The sequence below is a fragment of the Arctopsyche grandis genome, chromosome 1 (genome assembly GCF_051622035.1).
Source record: "Arctopsyche grandis isolate Sample6627 chromosome 1, ASM5162203v2, whole genome shotgun sequence".
Classification (NCBI taxonomy): Eukaryota; Metazoa; Arthropoda; class Insecta; order Trichoptera; family Hydropsychidae; genus Arctopsyche; species Arctopsyche grandis.
The window spans coordinates 3,665,942-3,688,423 of record NC_135355.1 but is presented as its reverse complement, the minus strand read 5'-3'; the positions used below and the strand labels follow the sequence as shown (position 1 = coordinate 3,688,423).

The window sequence follows — 22,482 nt, the reverse complement described above, 5'->3', positions numbered from 1 at the left end:
AAATCGAAAGATCTTAATTCGAAAGTTCAAAAAAAAAAGGTGCATGGTAAACGGTACATACTCACGTACATACTCACTTAATTAGCGCGAGCAAGATACAACAGGAACAAGAGGAACATGCTTTTCCTCCCGTATTCTGCGCGCGCACATTAATACGGGAGGAAAAGCCTGTTCCTCTTGTTCATGTTGTATCTTGCTCGCGCAAATTAAGTGAGTATGTACCGTTTACCATGCACCTTTTTTTTTTTGATCTTTCGACTTAAGATCTTTCGATTTTCGATCTTTGCCTTCCGATATTTGCGTTTTCTGTAATTTAACATTCTGTCTCGTCACGGAGACCGACATATATATATTTATATAAAAATACGCGATGTTTGTTTGTGGGTCCTGCGGTGCATCGACAAGTATGGAGATTTCAAAAAAATATAATTATATCGATTTCGAATGGGATTTTGATTCGATTTCATTATCGATTTCGATTCCTTTTTCAGTTCCAGTTCCGGATTCCTTTCTCAGTTCCGGATTCCGATTATTTTTCAGTTCCGGATCTGGAGCCCATTTTCAGTTCCGGGCATGGACCCCATTTTCAGTTCCGGATCCCGATCCCTGTTTCAGTTCCAATTCCCGAATATCGATTTCTATTTCAGTTCCGATTCCGATTAATTAGTACTATTTGTATTGTAACTTTATTTTAAATCATATATAAATTTGTTTCCGAAACCACCCGTTTAAATTTCAATGAGCTTAACACTAGTATTGAATAATGTAAGAAGTTCGATAGAATTATTAGAAATATTTAAGTTATCTCATTTTATTAAAAAGCGTATCGCAGAATTGTTACAGCACTTACAGGGTTTTGGGATCCTGAAACCAATTTTACTCAATAAATCAGAAAAATCAAGGAAACCATTTTAGGAGCCTAAAAAATAATGTAGCATCAGTGAGTCGTCGCCTGATAAAAAGTTTGTAAAAGAATAGGATTTCTAAAATATCGGGAACAATAGTATGGGCGTAGGTAGGAAAACGGTAGCGTAAGGATTTAATAAATTTTAGTTGGACTTTTTCAATACAATTAATATGGGATAAATAAAAAAGTGAATTGAGGCAAATTCAAGGTGAGACCTTACATGGGAAAAATAAAGTAATTTAAATACAAAAAGATCATTAAAGAGTTTTGTTGAGCGGAGTAGGAATCCAAGAGATTTATTAGTAATGAAGGAAATATGTTCAAAGAAATCGAGAGAGCACTTGTCAATGAGTCGGAAGACCTTATTGGCTGTTGTATATAACTTGGTCAGGGTATCAGTGGTCTTAGAGTACCAATCACATAATATCTACGTTACAATAGTTATAAATATGTTGATTAATAAATTCAAATTTAATTTTCAGATATACTTCAAGTGTAATGGGGTACGCATGTCCTGCCCGAATCAACTGGACTTCGTCGATCCTCAAACTGGGGTCCGTATCGTAGAAGTGGACTGCAACGTCACTAGGAATCAAGTCGAAGAATTTTTCGGAAAGGATCGCTTTCGTTGCGATTGCATTGCCTGGACAGGACTTGGACAGATTCGAAGTCAACCAGCATACATTGAAGTCGCATGTAAGTTCGATTTTATTAGTTTTATAGCATCTGGCGAAAATGTGACTCGCATAGAATCAAACGATGTTCATTTTTACATGAGTCAACTTAATGCGGTTATCGATTATATTCATACCAGAGATGAACAAATGGCTGATGGAAAAGCTTTATTTATTTTTTCAATCAATTATGCACACTCGTATCAATAGATTTCTGCAAAGCGATGAGTGTGGTATGCAGATTAAAAAGTATTGATTATATACACCATATATGGTCAAACATTTTACAGAAATATTGTTGCGTAGGGGTGGGTGGAAGATCCAAATAAAAGGCCAAAGTCGCTTCACAGCATTTATTGAGTGATTGAGGAGATCCACGCACTGCCAGTGCTCCGTCCAGAATGCCTCGGCATGGCCTAAGTACCTGCTTATGAAGGGCAGAACTCTAGCGGGAAGTGGCTGGGTGCCGTTACCGACCGCTAAGTCCATTCGGGGGTCTCTCATTGTTAGCCGACAGCACTTAAGCCTGGAAATAATCCGTGAAAACTAATTATAACGGAGGCTCCTTTTAGCATGTGCTACAGTATTACTATATGTACAAGGAAAATACAAACATCGATCCATATAGAAATCTATGGACAAATTTGCAGCAGTTATCAGCGAAATTAAAGATGGGTAATCTCCAATTTGTTGGAATCGTTTCAATGAAAATCAGATAAATTGGCAAACTCTGATAGGAAAAGTTTGATCTGGAGTCACATGTCCAAGGTCTGACCAACAGCAACCAGTGGGATTGAACCCGTGACCACTTTGTTCAGAAATGCTTACCAACTTACCATTAGTCTGTGCTGCTGTCTCATTTGAATATGTATCTAGAGCATTGTTTTCCCATTCATTTTGATATATTTAAAGATACTTAAAAATCAAGGCAGTGCTAATTTTCGTCTTATGTCAAACGCGGCATGAGACGGCGCCTTATATCTACTTGTTTTATGACTTTTTAGATATTTTTCATTATCACATTGTTATCAAAGTTTATTCCGAATACACATGTAAACTATCAGGACTGAGCTTGGCTCGGTAAAGTGGGGATGAATTATTTGCAACTAACATAATTTTGGGTAGTGAAGGGCAAAATACAACGACGGGGCCTTTTATTTTTTTTTTAGATTTTTATAAGCTTCCCTATAATAGTTAAATGACATTTAAATGCCCGTCAAAAATTTGTGATCTAATTTTGAACCACTTCTATTCTTCAGGCCGTTTAATATATTACTGACATACGGTGGCTAGCTAACATTGAAGTAGGCTAATGTATTTGGCATGAAACTAGAGGAGTTTAATCATTAACGAATTCATTAAAATTTACATCGAAATCTAGTGTCAGATCAGAGTGATGACAGCCAACTATCCAAACGCGGCTTTCTGCCGCCCCTTCACAACTCACTTAGACAGTGGTTGAGGTTTTTTTTCACTCTCATTTACCTCAACTCATATGATTAGTAAAATATGTTACTAAATGGCTCTTGTAAAATACGTGGGCCTGGCTTGGATCGTGCATCTTGCTCGTACACACGCTAGTAAAGTAAAATAAAATAAAGGTTATAGGAATTTTAGTTTAACAGTTATTTTAGCCTCATAAATGAGTTTACCCAAGATTGAGAGCTATTCCATTTGAAGTTTCAGGCTAGATATAGAAAAGTTTCGACGAAATCGTTAGTTTTTACTAGCCTCTTCTTTAATTTATGATTTCTTCGTCAGAAAAAATTTGGGTTCTTTTCCACACTCTTCCGATCGTTTTCAAACTTTGCCATTTTGCTTGGATTGGTCTTCAATATATGTGAAAATCGAGTCCACCATTGGCCGCTTTTATATCATCACATACGTACTTACGCGGCCCAAACCTCTTAGTAATATATATATATATATATATATATATATATATATATATATATATATATATATATATATATATATATATATATATATATATATATATATATATTTAATTACATTAGTTTAAGCCGGGATCATAATTTTGATTGCAATTTTAATCATGAAATCCCACACATATTTGTACATTTATTTATTTATTTAAAGTTTGGACCGTTGTAGCATTACAGGAATTCCTAATGCGCCACAATGGTCAAAAATATAACAGAAAAGACAAGAAACAAAATAATAAATTATATAATCGATATAATCGCACCGTCATAAGAGCGCGGCGTCAAGACCGCAGACAAAACCGTGAAGCGACAAAACAGCGCGGTAACAAAATTACGCAACTAATATATACATGAAATGAATAGTTTTTGAGAAAAACATAAAAAAATTCGATTCTCTAGAACAGGGGTGCCCAAACTGCGGCCCGCGAGTGAAAAATCTAGCCAAATTTTTTCTTTCCGTCTGGCGATTAGGTGAGTGGCGCTCGTGGACCGATGGTTTACTAGCGCAGATCACCTGATACATTTTTTTACGACAGTTTTCTTTTTAATTGAATTTTATTTAATTATTCACTCTATTGTAAAGTTATTAAGAGAGACGCCCGTAGACCGATGACGTCATGGTGACGCCGACCAATGGTGGAGTCGGGCGTTGCGGCCAATGGCTGCGCCAAACTCCTCGACCAATGATAATACGTGTATGCGCTGAGCGCTCTATGATATAAGTATGGTACGCTCTCGATCGGTGGCAATCGGATCCTGGCCTCCACCTGACGAGCAGCTAATAAAGACTTGGAACCTGCTTGCGTGTTTTTTTGTACCTCGACCTGACTCCACTAACCTCTGAATACTCTTCACTATATTTTATAAAATTTGCTTTATTAGCTTGTTTTATGTACAGTAAATTCTTATAGGTCAAATTTTTAGAAGTACATATATTGTCTCAAAAACGGTTGCCTATCATTGTCTTTGAGTAAAAGTTTATTTTTTAGCCTATTTGAAAGTGAGCGAATCTCATTGAATAAGTTGCGAAAGTTTTCCATGCGGCATAAACATATTTGTGAGGGTCGCTCTTCTATGACATATCGTTGGTAATTTTTCAACAAAAGTTTATCTATACATATATATACATCCATACATAGGGTAGATTGTGTATCTTTTTTTTTTTTGGGAAAAATTGTGCGAATTGTTTATTTATGAATCCTTCGAGGATAACGTATGAAATACGCATTCATCATTTTCAAGAATGGCACCGCGAAAGGGTGCAAACTTTTCACGGAAACTTTTCCAGCCCGGATATAAATCATGCGTCGACTACTAACTTTCGGGTCGACGTTATTTCGATATTAGCTTTGGGTCGATCTGTACACTTCTTTATATCCATGTGTGTGTATTGCCAAGCTAAGCGATTCGTTCCCCCCCTGATTTATCGCATTATATTATATACAAATCCAACTATTCGAAATTTGTATCGTTCAAAATTGGAATTTGATTGATCGAATTGACGGGTTCTATAAACGGACACTTTTGAATGAAGTTATATGTACATATGTACGTAGCCGAATAGATTTCCGGTGAATAGCCCCGATTTTCATTTATATGAATTTGAGCATTAATTGACATGTTCATGAACAGGCTTCAACGATAATTCTAGATATTACACTAGTGTTGTGCCCGTTGATTTCAACGGGTGGTTTCAGAAATGAATTGATACACGAATTAAAATAAAGTTATATAAATTTAGAAGTACAGCTCAGTGGTTGCGTTTATGTTTAGCACCGAGAGATTATTGGGTGCGATCCCGGGCTAATATTTAATACTGCTGGTTAGACTTGGATATTTGTGACTCCAAGCAGTGGTGGCACCCCAATTTCGGAACAACGGGTTTCCAAATTATTTTCAAAAAATTTATTTTGAAAATATATATATATGTATTTATGTATGTATACTTTTTTACGTCAAAGGCACTATTACGTGAAATTACTTATTACATTAAATTTTCAAGATTTGTATAATTTTTGACAAAAATTGTATAAATGTTTAGATTAAATAAAGGTTTCCGGAAACTTTTGATTTAAACCATTAGGGTGAGACCACTGACTCCAAGTCGATCGTTTTTTATCGGAGTTTGCCAATTTTTTTTATCTGATCATTGTTGAAACGGTTCCTCAAAATTGGCAAAAAAATCATCCTACCTGCTGTCACAAATCTTATGTATTTAATGTATGTACAATTTCTAAAAAAATATGCACAATTAGACTTGTGTTCACAATTCGATGTTTCAATGGATTAATTAATTAATTAATTAATTAATTGTTAATTTCATGTTCTTCAGCTTCTCAAAATACAGTGATTTATGTAACAAAAAAATGCTGGATTGTTTGTAATTAAATGTCTGGGAAGGTGCATTAGGGTCTTCCTGTCAAGCCTTCCTGGTAAACATATATCTATGTAAAAAATAATAAAATAAATATAGTGTAATGTAATTTATAGGCGCGTGTTCGCACGTATTAATCGTAAAAAGTATAATTAAATCGTGCATAACACGCATTATGAATGCGCGCATTACACGCTCACCGATCCAACCCATTCAACCGTTCGATGGATACACACATTAATTCATCAACCGAGATGATGAATTAATGTGTGTGTGTGTGTTCGTGGATGTGTGTATGTGTGTACGCTCCCGCGCATGCTTAGGCGCATCTGGCGCTGACGTCACCCGTCGCTCAGCCTGACATCGCTCGGCGCTCAATATCAGGAGCTTATGCCAGACACTCCAACCACCCCTCCCCCCTCTTCCCCACTACCACGCTTCCTCGCGTCTCCTCAACATCCACTACTGGATGAAAACCTCTCCAACACACTTCCTTCCTGTCTCTATTTTGAGGAACTATCATCCATCTCATCTCACACGTATTCTTTTAAGAGCTCCCTTACACCATTTTACATTGTCTCGTGTACCAATTCGAGCACTTCTTTTGTACATTCATACTACTCGCCTATGTTTTCGGTTTTCTAAAAGTTTCATCTTCTGATATTTTCAACATTTATTCTTCCAAACAACACCATTCATTCGTATACTAAATATTTTTATGTATATAAATATTATTTGAACAATCCCTAGGTCTTTGTAATCTTAATAAAAAAAAATGTGCATCCCATTTGGACAGATGGTGCATATTAGCGTGTCAAAAGTATAATTAAATCGTGTTTGTGAAGTTGTGGAACGTTAATTAATTGTTCTCGCGGCGAATGGAAACAGACGAGGGCCAAAAATCGAATCGCCTTTGAAGACATTTATTTAGGGTCTGGTGAATTTTAGTCGTTTAGTCAAAACGCGGCTAGACCCTTTCAATTTTCCGCTTGCAAGATTGAAGTGAAAATCCATCCTGTCAACGAGGAACAGGGGGGGGGGGGGAGTCTGTATAGATTTCGATCCGACGCATTCGAAAGGTCGGTTTACGGTTAAGGGAGAATATGACGGCCCACGAACGTCAGACTAAATTACAGATTAAGCCCATTCTACTCAGCAAACCGTATATCTATCTATCGCGTCTGCCATGGATTCCGTTTTCGGCTAGTTAATGAAATGGTAGGGCTTAAAAGGGACAAGCACTGTTCCTTAGCCGTTACAGTTACAGTTAACGGCCGGACATGGTTTAAATAGCCGTCGACAGTTAAATATTCATTCCGACTTATCGATTCGCTTTTGAGCTAGAAATATTATACGGCAGTAGTTCTCAATCTTTTTTTTTGACTGGCTTTCAATGCCATACATTATCCCTCACATATTGAATAAAATGAACCTCCCCACATTGGAGATGAGAAGAAGCTGTCCATTCAAAGTTTACAAAATTATAAATAACTCCAATTTTCCTACTCACTCAAAAAACACTCTACAGACTCCAAAAATATATATGTATTGTTGCGTAGGGGTGGGTGGAGGATCCAAGTAAAAGGCCAACAGTCGTTTCACAGCATTTATTGATGATTAAGGAGATACACGCACTGGCAGTGCTCAGTCCAGAATGACATGATATCGCCTACGTACCGCCTTATAAAGGGTAGATCTCTCAGGACGTCTAATCTGTTTACCCGTTGTATAGTCACGTATTCGGATATGTATTTCCACGACATTGGGTCTCCCCGTACCGATTCTGAGAAAGGACTAATAACGGTCATTGTTTAGCCTAAATGCACTTAGAGCCCAGATATAATCCTGGAAGTAAGTGCAAGCATTTAGTTAATCCGATAACAGATATCCGTTGGTCTAAGTGCAAGCACTTAGTTAATCCGTTAACAGATAACCCTTGAACGGTCACATAGTCTCTGGGATTCTATTCGCTTAATCCGCGGCGTTCGTAACATTATCTTACAAATAAAATATATAAATTATATTTTGAATAAAAATACTAATAATTTTATTTTACTACCGCCATCTATGCATAAAACTAAAGACTACATACACGTCACCCTGATTTCAAATTTGCAAACTTTAAACGCGGCTTAAACGATATTTTATTTCTATCGTAATGACGGAGGATCCATTTACTTATATTGATGACCAAAATGAGCAATATGGCAAAGCATGAAAACGATCGGATCAGAGGCAAATTTTTTCCTGAATTGTAGTCGTAAGTGAAACGTAAAGAAGGTTTGTAAAAAATAAATAAATAGAGATTATTTTTGAATTCATAACTTCTAGTAACCTAAATCTTTTTAAAAAACCTTGATGATTTGTTAAAAAAAAAAGTTTTTTAAAAACAAGCCTCTTCAATATTTTGTATATAAAATTAAGACAAAATATAATAATATATTGCAAACGTCAAATCGAATATCTCGACCGATGCACGGTAGAGTCGCGACGATTCGTACAGCGAGATGTCAGTGTCACAAATGTCACAATGATAGTTGAGCCTGATGCATTTGGCCATAACAAGCATATCGATTTATCACCATTATAAAACAAACATTTTAACATTTATTATGAATGAATGTTAAATAAGTTAAGTCGAATGACGTTTATATCTGTCATTAATATCTATGCCAGATCCTAATCATAATAGAAAGGACAATAAACAGCCATGTTTTTATAAAGGTTTTACCTCTTAAAATATTTTTTGTTATTTTTTTAAATACAAAAAAATATCAGATTTTTCCTGCTGGACAAATTTTTGAAAACTTATGGTGCCTCTATTGTTTTTTTCTGTTGACACAGATGGTTGTATTTATTTTTATTTGATTGAATAAACATTAGAGAGACAAAAAAATAATAACTGACTAACATACTTCTTTTAACTTGGGCAGTATTAGCAATTAACTGTGAGATTTTGGTGTTTTTACTAAAAATCTTTAAAAATGAATTAAAAAAAACCGTAAGACTTTGGACTGAAGTATGTGTGGCTCAAAATGTTGTAAATTATGTAAGCTATCAACCCTTCAAGGCTTTGTATCTTGAATGTTATTCAGTCACTATTACTTTCTTTGTCTTAATTATTATAGTTTCTATTTGACTTCTCAAACATACTTCAAAACGATATTTTATATACCTTTCAGTTGGGAATAGCTGTTTTACGGGTTTGGATCTTCTTTCTTTCCCCGCCCATCGGGTGAAATCCCTTTTTTATACGTGAATTTTTAAAGGGACGCCATTTGCTGCAATTCCACGCTCATACTGCCGCACTTTTCTCCTTGTATCCCCGAGCCGCCCCTGGAATATTTTATTACGGCGTTTCTTATGCCGTTCGCGAGATCGGCAGTCATGCAAAAATCATACGATTTCGCGAAGACCACTTTACGAGAGATGATACCTCCAATATGTTCGGGGAAAACGCGTGAAAAACACCATTTTCGACATTCATGATATCGAATTTACAGTGTGCTATCGATTAACCAGGTGCGGATTATCTGTGATTGAATTTTTTTTAATTTAATTATTTTTGAATGAGAATATATAACGATGAGTAGATTTGGATGATCAATTCGATTTTTACTTTATCTACATATGTACGTAGTAACAGTAGATGAAGTTTTGTGATCATGCGAAAATTCGAACTCGAGGTTTTAACTGATTTGAACTCAGAATCGATCACAGATCACGTTTTTATGATCTAGAAAAAAAGTGTGGGTGTCTGTATATTTTTTTAACACCGTTAGTCTTATCGAACTGAAACTTAGTATCGGTTAACTAAAATTCTTATTGATATGATGTATACTTTTTACAAATTTTTAAGTTGACCGGAAATGGTACCTCCCCTTATATGTATGTAGGTGTCCTCTTTTTTTTAAGATTTTGAATTCAATTATCTCCTGAACCGGCAACTGAATCGGACTGAATTTTACATGCAATAGAAATTATTTTATACCCTAGTAATTTCTGAATATTTTTACCTCAACCGGAAGTATGTAGTACTCCAGATAATCGAGGTTTTTCTCAGAAACCTTTTGGTTTATTGAACTGAAATTTCATATCTAGAAGTTAAAGCTTAATACCAAGCTATGTATAAAATAAGGTGATCAACCTTCAACCAGAAGTGGCAGTTTACTCTTGTTTGATATTTCTTCCAATATTTTTTTCGACCCTCAAACATGTGGGCTCTTCACGAACAACTATAATTCTTGTATCAATGTGATGAAAATATAAAAAAATCACTAAATTAATAAACCAGAAGTGGGATTTTTCATCTTTGAACGGTCAAAAATATTGTGACCACGATTCTTTCCACACCCCTCAACGTATCAAACTGAAAATTTATATTTTTATTAGATGGTCCGATGAATGCATATATGTTGTAATGATTTTATCTAATACATTAATGTATAACTGAGGAATACTTAAAATATGAACTCTGTATTTAGTATATTTTCAGAGATATTCACATAATTAGAGTTAGAGTCGACTTTGCTTACGTCACCGGTAAGGAAAGGTTAATGCACGATTATACGATGTAATTATATTTAGAATATACGATTGACAGTTGTATGTATGTAATATGTATGTGAGATATCTATATAATTTGACGATACGTTGACGTGTTTTACGCGAACGAAAAGGGCACTCAAAGCGAGTACCTACGTAGGATTCACCATTTCCATATATATTGAACGAGTTTTGACCTTAGAGTTCGACTCGAGATGGCCCGTGGATGTTCGAAGGGTTCAATCACGATAAAAGAGACCAAACCGGAAGGTCTGAAAGTCTCAAGGAGCGGTCGGTTTATCTGTTCGTGTAAAAGGTCTTGAATATCGTTCCGAAATATTGACAATGTGCCGGTTTCATTGCTCGTGTTTGTTGTTGTGTGATACAAATTTTAATGTGAATTTTTATTTATTTTTTTGATTTAAGGGTAGTTTTTTCGATTACATTTTGGCCATTTTAATGTTGAATCCGTTTAGAATAGTAAACAGATTTCACCGTTTTAATCCTAGAACGCATTAATGAACCATCACTCTTGATCCCGGTCAACGTGTATATGAACCTTTTTACGGCTAGGTGGTCGCTTCTAAACATGTGTGAAGTAGCGAAACATAAATTTAATATATATGTAATTTTGAAAGAGACTTTGTATTTATGTAACATTGATTGATTGGTTGGAAACAACACAATCGATTTTTTTTTTCGATTCATAGGCGCCGATTCGTTTTTTTTTCGATTCAAAGGATTCGAAGTCCCCGGGGGCGAAGGCACCGACGGCGGAGGCGCAGGCGCCGGGGGCGAAGCCTCTGGGGGCGAAGCCCTACCCGATTTCTCTTCGGATTCTGGTATACATATAATTTCGAAAGAGACCTAGTATATATGTTTGTTTGTTCGTGACAGACAATTTAATAAAAAAGCAAATGAGTATTCAAATAAATTTATATGAAATAAAACTATTCAAATAAATTTAATAAAATGTTTACTATTAGATTAGTCATGTTTAAGCGGTTTATATTACAAATACCGAGCAAAGCCGGGTAAAACCACTAGTTTTAAATAAATACATAAAAAACGGTGATTTGTTCTTCCTATGAAGTACAGATGTACAGATATTTATTTTTAAAAAATAACAAATTTTTCACCATCAAATCCAAACAAATTATTGACCATTGCAATTTGGAGTCCCACTAAAATTAAATTCTCTCTCTTGATAAAAAGAGTTCAAAAAAAGTTTCTTATATGCCTTTATATGAGGAAATATAAATATTACCCCTATTTATTTCCCACTGCCTTTTTAAAAGGTATGCTAGGCTTTGACTTCGAGAAGAATTATTGCCATTTCCAAATATTTCTTTGGAGCATTAAAGGGAAGAATTGACAACCCTTCGATTTTATTGGAATTTAAATTTTTGGCGCCTGAATGTGGTAGAGCTTTGCGTTATCATTCACTTTTCCAACCTATTCCTGCGAAAACGTCTGCTTTCAATAACTCGTCTCTTGTAAAGGCTTTCCGGTTCCTTAATATGATAGATGAACATTTGGACCTGTTCAATTGTCATGTTGATGAGCTGATCAGTTTCATGAGATTCAACACAAGTCTATTTGAATGAGATGAATGATTGGTAATTTTTATTGTTCGTTTCTTTGTTATTTTTTATTTTTATAAGACTGGTGTGACACTTTGGGGCAACTTACCAGGTCACATTAGTCATATTATTGTTATTATTATTATAAAAATAATAAATAAATATCACTTTGTATGGTTGTATTCGTGATCTTACAGGTTTCACAGGTAAAACGCGAACAGTTTTACCTGTAAATATTATAAATTCACTTGTACCGTTTTTTCGGCCTTGAAAGAAATTCTAAAGATTGAGAATCGCAGTTTAGGGTAGATACGTGGGTGTGCTCGTGTTGACATGTCCGCCCGGCATTTAGAGCTTCTGATAAAAGCAATTAACGTTGATTAGGATAGATGGGACGGGGATGGAGCACACCCTATACATACCCCATTCCGGCTTAGTTTAATCTGAGTTTTTGTCCACACTAATCTCTATTGTGTCTTCGCCGTACAAAAGTTATTAATTAAACTGCCCGTTTAATTACACACGCCAATCGGGAACTGACGCGAAGCTGCAACCGTCGAGATTGAGTTATTATTTATTATTAAACATTGTGTATATGAAAAACGTCAAACTTTAAACGTTAGATCAATACACAGCTGGAGATTTAATCGGCTGAATTAGTGATGGCGAACCTATGACCCGTATTGGATCAGATACTGACCCAAGAAGGCTTTTTAGTGACCCACGTGTTGACGCGTGAAAATTAAAAAAAATAACTTGTTACTACACTTAAACTTCTAGATATGAAATTTCAGTTCAATAAACCAAAAGGTTTCTGAGAAAAACATAAAAACCTTGGTGAAAAGTTGGTGACGCTTTGTTATATTATCACCGAAGAATGGACATATTATATTAATATAGTTTTGCTGTAATTTTACAAATTATTAGTGTCATATAAATTGTCTGTCGTGCGATGATCCGTTATAGTTCATCTTTCTTAATTACTAGTGTTGTACCCGATGCCATATCATTAAGTTATTAAATAAAAATAAAAGTACTACTTCCTGTTCAGATATAAATATTTAAAAAATATAAAGTTATAAAAATTATTATTTCCAATACGTGTAAAAAAATTGTAATCCGATTGAGTTTGGGAGATAATTGAATTCAAAAACTTAAAAAAAAGAGGACACCAATAAGAAGAGGTACCATTTCCAGTTAACTTAAAAATTAAAAAAAAATTTACGTCGTGTCGATAAGAATTTTTGTAACCGATGCTAAGTTTCAGTTCGATAGGACTAACGGTGTTCAAAAAATCCCCGAAATACACAGACACACACAGCACATGTTTTTTGACTGTTCGCTTGCATATTCTTGTTGATCGATGAATCAATGCGAGAGAAAGAGACAGCTATATTTTCGTAAGCTATAGTTTTCGTCGCTTTTGGTGCGTAGCTATTGAATCATTCAGTCGCCTGTTGGCCTTACCTATGTGCGTTTGCGTGTTGATGTTTGTCGTTATTTTTTAATACAAAAATAGTCAAAAACATGCTATAGGACTAAAACTCTTCAATGTTGATGTATAAAATGATTAATAAGATAAGATATGTATATGTATATTGAACCCATTTGTATTGGTAAAACCTGTATTTTGATTAATAAATACTGGGGTCTCACTCAACTCGTTCGATCTTAACGCTCCGTCCTTCAAAGGTTAATATAAATTTTAGGCGTTAGCCTTAATTTATTGCTCTTCACTTGTAAAAATATGCCTTTTCGGAGGTTCAATTGTTAAGCTTTTCTCTTAACAAATCTTTGGATTTCTCAACTTATTAGTATTCTTTTTACCCCCCTCCCTCATTCAAATGACTTAGTGACCCACGGGCTAGTACTAAAAAACATAATTAACGAAATTTGACCCACTTCTTAAAAAGGTTCGCCATCACTGGGCTAGACAGCGTGTCGAAGACAATTTTCAAAGTGATGTCATTCATAGATGTATGTATATTGTTGGCATAATCAGTATATTCACGTCGTGTAGTTTCGAGTTTAAAGCCCGTTGGTCGCCAACGGGCACTATACTGAGCAGAGCGAACTGAAAAGTGTTCACAATGCCTTTGTTGATTCAAAAAGCCCTGCACCAGACGACGGGATTGTGCATTTTTTGCATTGTTGCACACTGAGCGCTTTTTATTTTGCACAAGACGCGTATTCTTCATACGGTACGCATTGTTCACTTGTGTGGGTATTATTTTATTTTTTAAGACGGTAAAATATAGCTGAAAGATTGCTGTTCCTTTTTTAGATTTTCGCAAGTGCAACTTTCGGGCTCGACGTTGATGCGAATATTATATTATCGGGAAATGATTTTATTATTATGGTGTTTGTTGTTGGCGGGCTCGTACGTGTGTCGTCGAGTGATATCGTTCCGTTTTATGTACAGTTTATATGTATATTCTAAGGATATATGTATGTGTATTTTATGTGGCGTTGCAACATTGAACAAAAATGCAGCGTGTATGGAAGTTTGCATCGAATCTGCGACGGAAGTATGCGCTGACAATCGAAAGCTCATGTTAAAAAAAAAGATCGCAAACAATGGATTTGACGTCGAACTTCATCTAGCATAGCAATATTATGTACATACATACTCATATTGTTGAATACAGCTGGAATAACGCTATATAATAGTGTCAACTAGTTAGACTTATGATTTACATCGTTTATTTATGTATATCAAATGCAATAACTGTCCTAAGTTCGAGCCTTGAGGTACACCGGGCGATTTAAAATATAACTTATATAAAGACGGTAATCTCTATGTGTGTGTGTGTGTGTGTGTCCTTACTCTCGCCGAACATAATGAATGAATCGATAAAAATCGATAAATTAATATTTCGACGAGACGACTTTCTCGCGACTCGAACCGATCACCCCAAATATAGGTCTAAATTGAGCTAATGGTCACGAACATGACGCCAAATCCAATTCTTCATTTCGCCTTTTTTTTAAACATTAATTGAAATATTCCTTCTCGCCATATAAAAATACGTAATTTTAATAATTTCATTTAGTGAGGTTTTGAACCATTTTTTTATATATTTATTTTTAATTAAATTAAAATTAAAATTAAAATTATTTAAATTTTGACGATATTCGAGAAAAAAATTGATTTCATTCACCGCGGGCGCCAGGAATCGAACCTCGGACCCTCCGATCCAAACGAAATGTTCTCACGAGCCCGCGCCGTACGCCATATCCTCGCCCAGAATACGTGTTGTAAATACACATCATATGTATATGCACGTAATTTGTTATGTGTAATAATAATATTCAACGTTACGAGGTCAATGACCGTTTGTGTATAATCGGAAAATATTACGTTTTGTTAACTTTAATTAACATTTTGTTAACGTTAACTTTAAGAATTGAAAATTATTACAAATAAAGAATTGAACTATCTATGAGAGTCTACGAAAATAACGGTTCCGGTTCCAGATTTTTTTTTAGTTTTATACGAGTATGTATATAATAATTTTATACCCATGCGATGATATTTCATCGGGATATTCACTAATAACTTATAATAATGTGACAGTTAGTTCATTGTCCTAACGAACAAACTTACATCAAAAGCATGTTTATACACACATAATTTCATTTTATAATTGAATTATATTGGGTCATATCTAATATACATATATATATGTAAGATTATCCTTATACCGATTTACTTTATTTATTTATTTTTCATCTTACATATTAGCCACAGTGACATTACAGAATACTATAACGCGTTACTGTGACCAGACATATGTATAAGTATAATACAAAAACGATACATAAGAAAATTAGCGAGGCATCTATGTTATAGTGGTGACTATAACATAGATGCCTAATATTATATTGAAATAGTAAATTATATTCAAATAGTGGTGACACATTGGGGAGGATGTTTTTTGTCTATTTGATAAAGGAACCGCTTCAACAATGAAATCAGATATATTGGCAAACTCTGATACGAAAAAATCGACTTGAAGTGATAAATATTCATTTCTGACCAACAGCGTTAATATTATACTCAGAATAAATTATTTTCAATCGAGGTCAGCGCACGGGATCGAACCCGGGGACCACTTGGTGCTTAGTATCAACGCAACCACTGATCCATGCTGCTGGTTAATATCAGTACTACCGGTAGTCTATTTTGTAATCCCGGACAAAAATCGGTAGTACCGGTATTGAAATCCCTTAGTATGTACTGCTGAGAATTTGTCGCCTTTTTTATTTTTACAAACCTCCTTTACGTTTCACTTACGATTAGAATTCAGGAAAAAATTTGCCTCTTATCCAATCATTTTCATACTTTGCCATGTTGCTCATTTTGGTCATCAAAATAAGTAAATGGATCGTCCACCATTACGATACAGATAAAATATCGTTTAAGACTCGTTTGAAGTTTGCAAATTTGAAATCTGGGTGACGTCTATGTAGTCTTTAGTTTTATACATACATAGATGGCGGTAGTGAAGTAACATTATTGGTATTTTTATTCAAAATAATAATTTATACATATATCCTAATATTCGGTCTCCGTGACGAGCCAGAATGTTAAATTACAGAAAACGCAAATATCGGAAGGCAAAGATCGAAAATCGAAAGATCAAAAAAGGAGGTATGTAAAAAAAGGGTGCATGGTAAACGGTACATACTCACGTACATACTCACTTAATTTGCGCGAGCAGGGTACAACAGGAACAAGAGGAACAGGCTTTTCCTCCCGTATTCTGCGCGCGCACATTAATACGGGAGGAAAAACCTGTTCCTCTTGTTCCTGTTGTACCCTGCTCGCGCAAATTAAGTGAGTATGTACCGTTAACATGCACCCTTTTTTTTTTGATCTTTCGACTTAAGATCTTTCGATTTTCGATCTTTGCCTTCCAATATTTGTGTTTTATGTAATTTAACATTCTCGCTCGTCACATAGACCCCCTAATATTATATACAAAACTAAAAAACAGGTTAGTTTTTAAAATACTTTTTTTTTACAAGGCTATTTTTATATGTTATTTCATTATACGTATATTATTTTGTATTGAATGTATTACGTATTATTAAGAGCTGACAATTGAAACAATACTCAGAATAAATCATTTTCAATCGAGGTCAGCGCACGGGATTGAACTCGGCGACCACTTAGTATCAACGCAATCACCGATCCATGCTGCTGGCAAATGTATTTAATTATGTAATTCCGGAGCGTAAACCACTTCAGTCATAAAACATTCATATAAATTTACATGTCGACTTTAGAGCGCTTTCAGCAATTCGAAAAGCGAGATTATAACCTTCACCGCAATAAAAACACACACACGTACATACATCTATTATTCACCGGAGATAAAATACTTAATGAAGAAATAGCAATTTTCGCAGATTTTCCGAGAGGCCTTCGCGAATTTTACGATCGGCATCATTAATAAACAATTGCGAGAGAGAAAGTGAGCAACACAACAGTGCCGTGTAATATTAATGCGAAACGTTATTGTTTGGTGGCGCACATGTCCCACCCATTGTAGTCTTGCTTTCGAGTACATAAAAAGACTGGTTGCTTTATGTATGCGTCATAAATTTATGGTCTTTACGCTTGTCGTTAGTCGGCTGTGTAGTATAATACTACACCACGTGCCAAAAGTGACTTTTGCCACCATGCTTCGAAGGACACGTGATTCAAGATCTAAATGTTCACGTCTTTTATAGGAAAAGTTTAGTTTTGGATCAGTTTTTTTATTGAAATGCAAGTAAAAGTATTTGTTTGCAACTTTTAATTTGATATTATTACAGATTTTAAAGCTTTGACTGCTGGATTTTATTTCTAGACTACATTGCAATAAGTAGTAAAAACAGGCATCTGATCCTTTTCGATCGTTGTCATTTCAAATAGCGATTACTTTAAATACTCACTACGTATTGTAATGTGTAATCTTAGAAATGAGGCACAGCAGCTAAAACCTTAAGAAATGGGGTAATTCTAAATAAAATTTGAAAACAGATGTTTTAATTCGCACTATTGTGAAAAAACTGACGAATTAATGGTTTATGAAACCACATCATATTTGTAACTGAAATTTTTTACAAATTTTTGACGTATTTTTTTAGGATGCGGTGCATCCGCTCTAAAATCGCCAGACAAATTGAAAGACAGATTAACGGACGGCTGCTTTAAATGCAATTCTCATCTTCTCGAATGATAGATTGCACATCAGATGACGGGTAACCTTTCGATGTGCACAGATGCAATTATTAAAATGGTAATTATTAAAATTGAGTTGGATCTTGGAGTTGGAGATTCGATAAGTTCCGAATCTTGCCTTATTAAACTCGCCAGAAAGATCCAACTCAATTTTAATAATTGCATCTGTGCACATCGAAAGGTTAGTCGTCATCTGATGTGCAATCTATCATTCGAGAAAACGAGAATTACGTTTAAAGCTGCCGTTCTGTTAATCTGGCGATTTTAGAGCGGATGCACCAAACCCATTTTTTTTTTATCAAAAATTGGTTCATTTATTTAAATTAAAAATACGTATCTATGTATTATACGTACATACGTCCATATCTATGAGTAAATAAAATAATTCCTAATTATAATATTTTTAATGAAAATTCTGAAGTTTTTATTTCGAATTCCACAAATACTGATTTTTTTACTACCGGAACAACCGTAAAATGTCGCTGACGGTGATACCGGTATTGGTTTATTTAGCACTTTAGCCGTTGCTTTAAATAGCGAGTGACCAGGACTTATATTTTATTTTATTTCTCCAAATACAATATCTAATGTCTTCATATTTTAAGTATTCCTCATCAAAACCTCTATGATTGGAATTATGTCATTGCGAAATAAAAACATTGATCGATATCAACAGAAATAATTATTTACGCGAAAAGCATGTGCCTCACAAATGCGAAAGATAGGAAAATTCAGTATGCCGCGCTCAGCAGGCAGTGTGAGAATGATATCCACCTTGGAATAACGGATCTGCTTTAGCCGTTATTTTTTTCATTTCTTGCCTTTATTTTATATTATTTGATGTTTAATACATGATAAAATGATTTTTAAAGCTAATTAAAATAACTACGCTGGACGCTTGGCGTCCAGCACAGTGGCTTGCGGATTTGCTTTTAATTTATTTATTTATTTATTTAATAGTTTTGGACCATTGTGGCATTACAGGAAGAACCTAATGCGCCACAATGGCCTACATTTGAAAAATATATAAAAACATGATATAAAAACAAGTAAACTGTAAATAAAGGAAAAAAGCAAAAGCAGAAAACATGGTAAAATAAAATTACAAAAAAAGTAACAAAAGGAAAATAATACATCATTCAGAGAGAAAAAAAAAATAACAAAAGTGTAAAAATTAAAAATAAAATCCATAAATCCCATTCTTTGTTTACACTGATCAAAATTAAAATAGTATATAAAAATGTACAAAAGAGAAAGAAAAAATAAAATAAAATAAAACAAAATATGAATAAAAAATAAAATCACAGCGAGGCCCAAATGGAAGAGAGTAGATTAAGATTCCACTCATTCATCACATTCAAATTAAGAAAGTAATGATGAGCGCAGGTTACCAGATAAATATGTTAAGATAATATCCGACAATCTACGCTCCCCAAGGTGGAAAATATCACATTCAGGGACAGCAGCAACGATTTCATTGAGAAGTCGAATAGCTCTTGGAATAGGAGCCATTCGAAAAAGAACTGTGCGAGCAGCAGGTACAACCATTAAATGATGATGTCTACCACGCACATAATTATTAGGGACATAAAGTCCCAACTGTTCCAGCAACAACGGGCATGACGTATTACCACGCAATAGCTGGAGAACGAAACGAATTAACGAGAAGTTTCTCCGAAGTTCAAGGGAATTATACCCAAGCATGCCCAAAAGGAAAGGAGTAGGATAGAGATATGGGTAGTACCCATACTCTTTCTTATAAAGAAAACGAAGAAATGCTTTTTGCACTTTTTCTATAATAAGAGAGTAGTTTGCTTCGTGCGGATTCCACACAATTGCATTATACTCTAGCTTACTTCTAACAAGCGAGTTGAAAAGCAAGCGAGAAGACAAGGGGTTGGAGAATAATCTAGCATATCTCAAGACAAATCCAAGTCGACGAAAGGAAACGTCAGCGATTGTCTTGATGTGGTTGTGAAAGGTGAATTGAGGATCAAAAGTGATACCCAAGTCGACCATTGATTCCACGCGCTTCAACAATACGGATCCAATGGAATATCCGTGACAATAGAGCGAATTCGCACGTCCATAACTCATAATAGCACATTTACTAGTATTCAGTTCAAGCCCTAAACTGGAACTGAACTCTAAAACAGCGTTAATATCAGCTTGAAGGAGAGAGGCTTGCCTCTCATCCTTAACAGCAAAGAATAGTTTAACGTCGTCAGCAAACAAGAGACATGAAGCATTGCGTAGTACTTTTGGGAGGTTATTAATGACTATTGTAAATAGTAAAGGGCCTAAGGTGGACCCCTGAGTTACACCAGATCGCGTAAAAAATGAAGGAGATTCATAAATACCATATCTAACAAATTGCTTCCTATCACTAAGATAAGAAGCAAAGAGTTTAAGAAGACGTGGAGAAAAGCCCACTTCAGCTAATCTGATCATAAGAGCGTCATTGTTGACAAGATCAAATGCTTTTCGAAAGTCAAAGTAGGCTACATCAACTTGTTGTCCACGGTCAACTTTAGACATGGTATAATATGAAAAGCAGGCAAGATTAGTGGTAGTGGAACGACATGGTGAAAAACCATGCTGCTCATCACACAACAATCTTTTGAACTGCGAAAGAATCAAACGGTGAAGGATATTATCGAAAATTTTGGGAATAGCCGAGATGATAGCAATAGGTCTGTAATTTTCAACCTCATTTTTAGAGCCACTTTTATGAATGGGAATGACTCTAGATAATTTCCATTTTTCAGGATAATTACCAGAATCCAGAATAAGGTTAAAAATAAACTGAAGAGGCTCTAAGAGCGAATTACAGCATGCCTTTAATACGTCAGGGGGCACACCGTCAGGCCCAACAGACCCTTTCAGCTTGCTTTAGCACAACCAGGCAAGTAATACAATAAGCAATACGTTCTAAATAATACGTTTAAGCAATACCTTGTCAACACTCATTTTTCGACCAATCCATAATAACTAGACGATACAAAGCTTTCTTCTAAATTCAAAACAAGTCACTTAGTATAAAATCTAAATAATAATTATTTATTTGCATATTATCCACAGTGAAATTATAGAACAATGTAACGCGTCACTGTGACCAGACATATAAGCATAATAAAAATAGCGAGACATATATGTTGTAGATAATAAATTTTTGAAATGATATTCAAATAGTGGTGATATCAATCTTGGGTAGCATGATTTTTACATACCTCCTTTACGTTTCACATGGCTTTCTTGTCAGTGGTCAGTTTTATCTCTTATCCGATCGTTTTCATACTTTGCCATATTGCTCATTTTGGTCATCAATACACGTTAATGTATCGTCTGCTATTACGTTGGAGATAAAATATCGTATACAACGCGTTTTAAACACGCGGAAAGTAAATCTCCCTGACGTTTAATAAGCGTTCGTCCCGTATCTTCAACCTGTTCGCCTTGATATGGCGATATAAGATTTTAATTGTTTAAACGCCTATAATAAACTCTATATTTTATGAAATTTGCTCTATAGGTTCTCATTATCTCTCTTATATATTTAGGTCACTCATATTGTTCTGAACGTTGATAGTGATATATGCGATCGTCAGAAGATGCTGGCCGTACATTCGATTTTTATGACTACCTACGCTGCCAACGGTACTTTTACAATAGTTTGACAGTTCCATTGCGGTGTGTTGTGTTTGTGATTTTCGCCTTTAAATCTAAAACTGACCGTTCCGCAAGGATTTCTAACTATTTTTAAATCGCCTTGCGATATTTTACGATCTTTTATTATTATATTATTGTCAATTTGATGTAGGAACCGCTTCAACGATAAAATCAGATAAATTGGCAAAATCTGATAGGAAACGATCGACTTGAAGTCACAAATAATCAAGTCAGACCAGCAGCATTAAGATTATACTCAAAATAAATTGTTTTCAATCAAGGTCAGTTCACGGGATCGAGCCCGGAGACCTCTCAGTGCTTAGTATCAACACAACCAAGGAGTCATGCTGATGTATAATATCAGTACTACCGGTAGTCTATTTTGTAATACTGGACAAAAATTGGTAATACCGGTATTGGAATCAGTTAGTATGTACTGCTGAGAATTTAAGCAATTTGTCGCCTTTTATATTTTATATTTTATTATACGTATATTATTTTGTATTGAATTTATTACATATTATTAAGAGCTGACATTGAAAATCCATTTTG

At 34.9% G+C, this 22,482-nt stretch overlaps 1 protein-coding gene across 1 annotated transcript in view; it reads left to right on the top strand.

Annotated features, from left to right (window-relative positions):
- LOC143913204 (netrin receptor UNC5B-like) overlaps positions 1-22,482 on the top strand; it is a 119,550-nt gene that overhangs the window by 3,116 nt on the left and 93,952 nt on the right. The window contains exon 4 of the mRNA XM_077432868.1: positions 1,390-1,603. Coding sequence (XP_077288994.1) covers positions 1,390-1,603 — 214 coding nt within the window. The remainder of the gene's footprint in view (positions 1-1,389; positions 1,604-22,482) is intronic.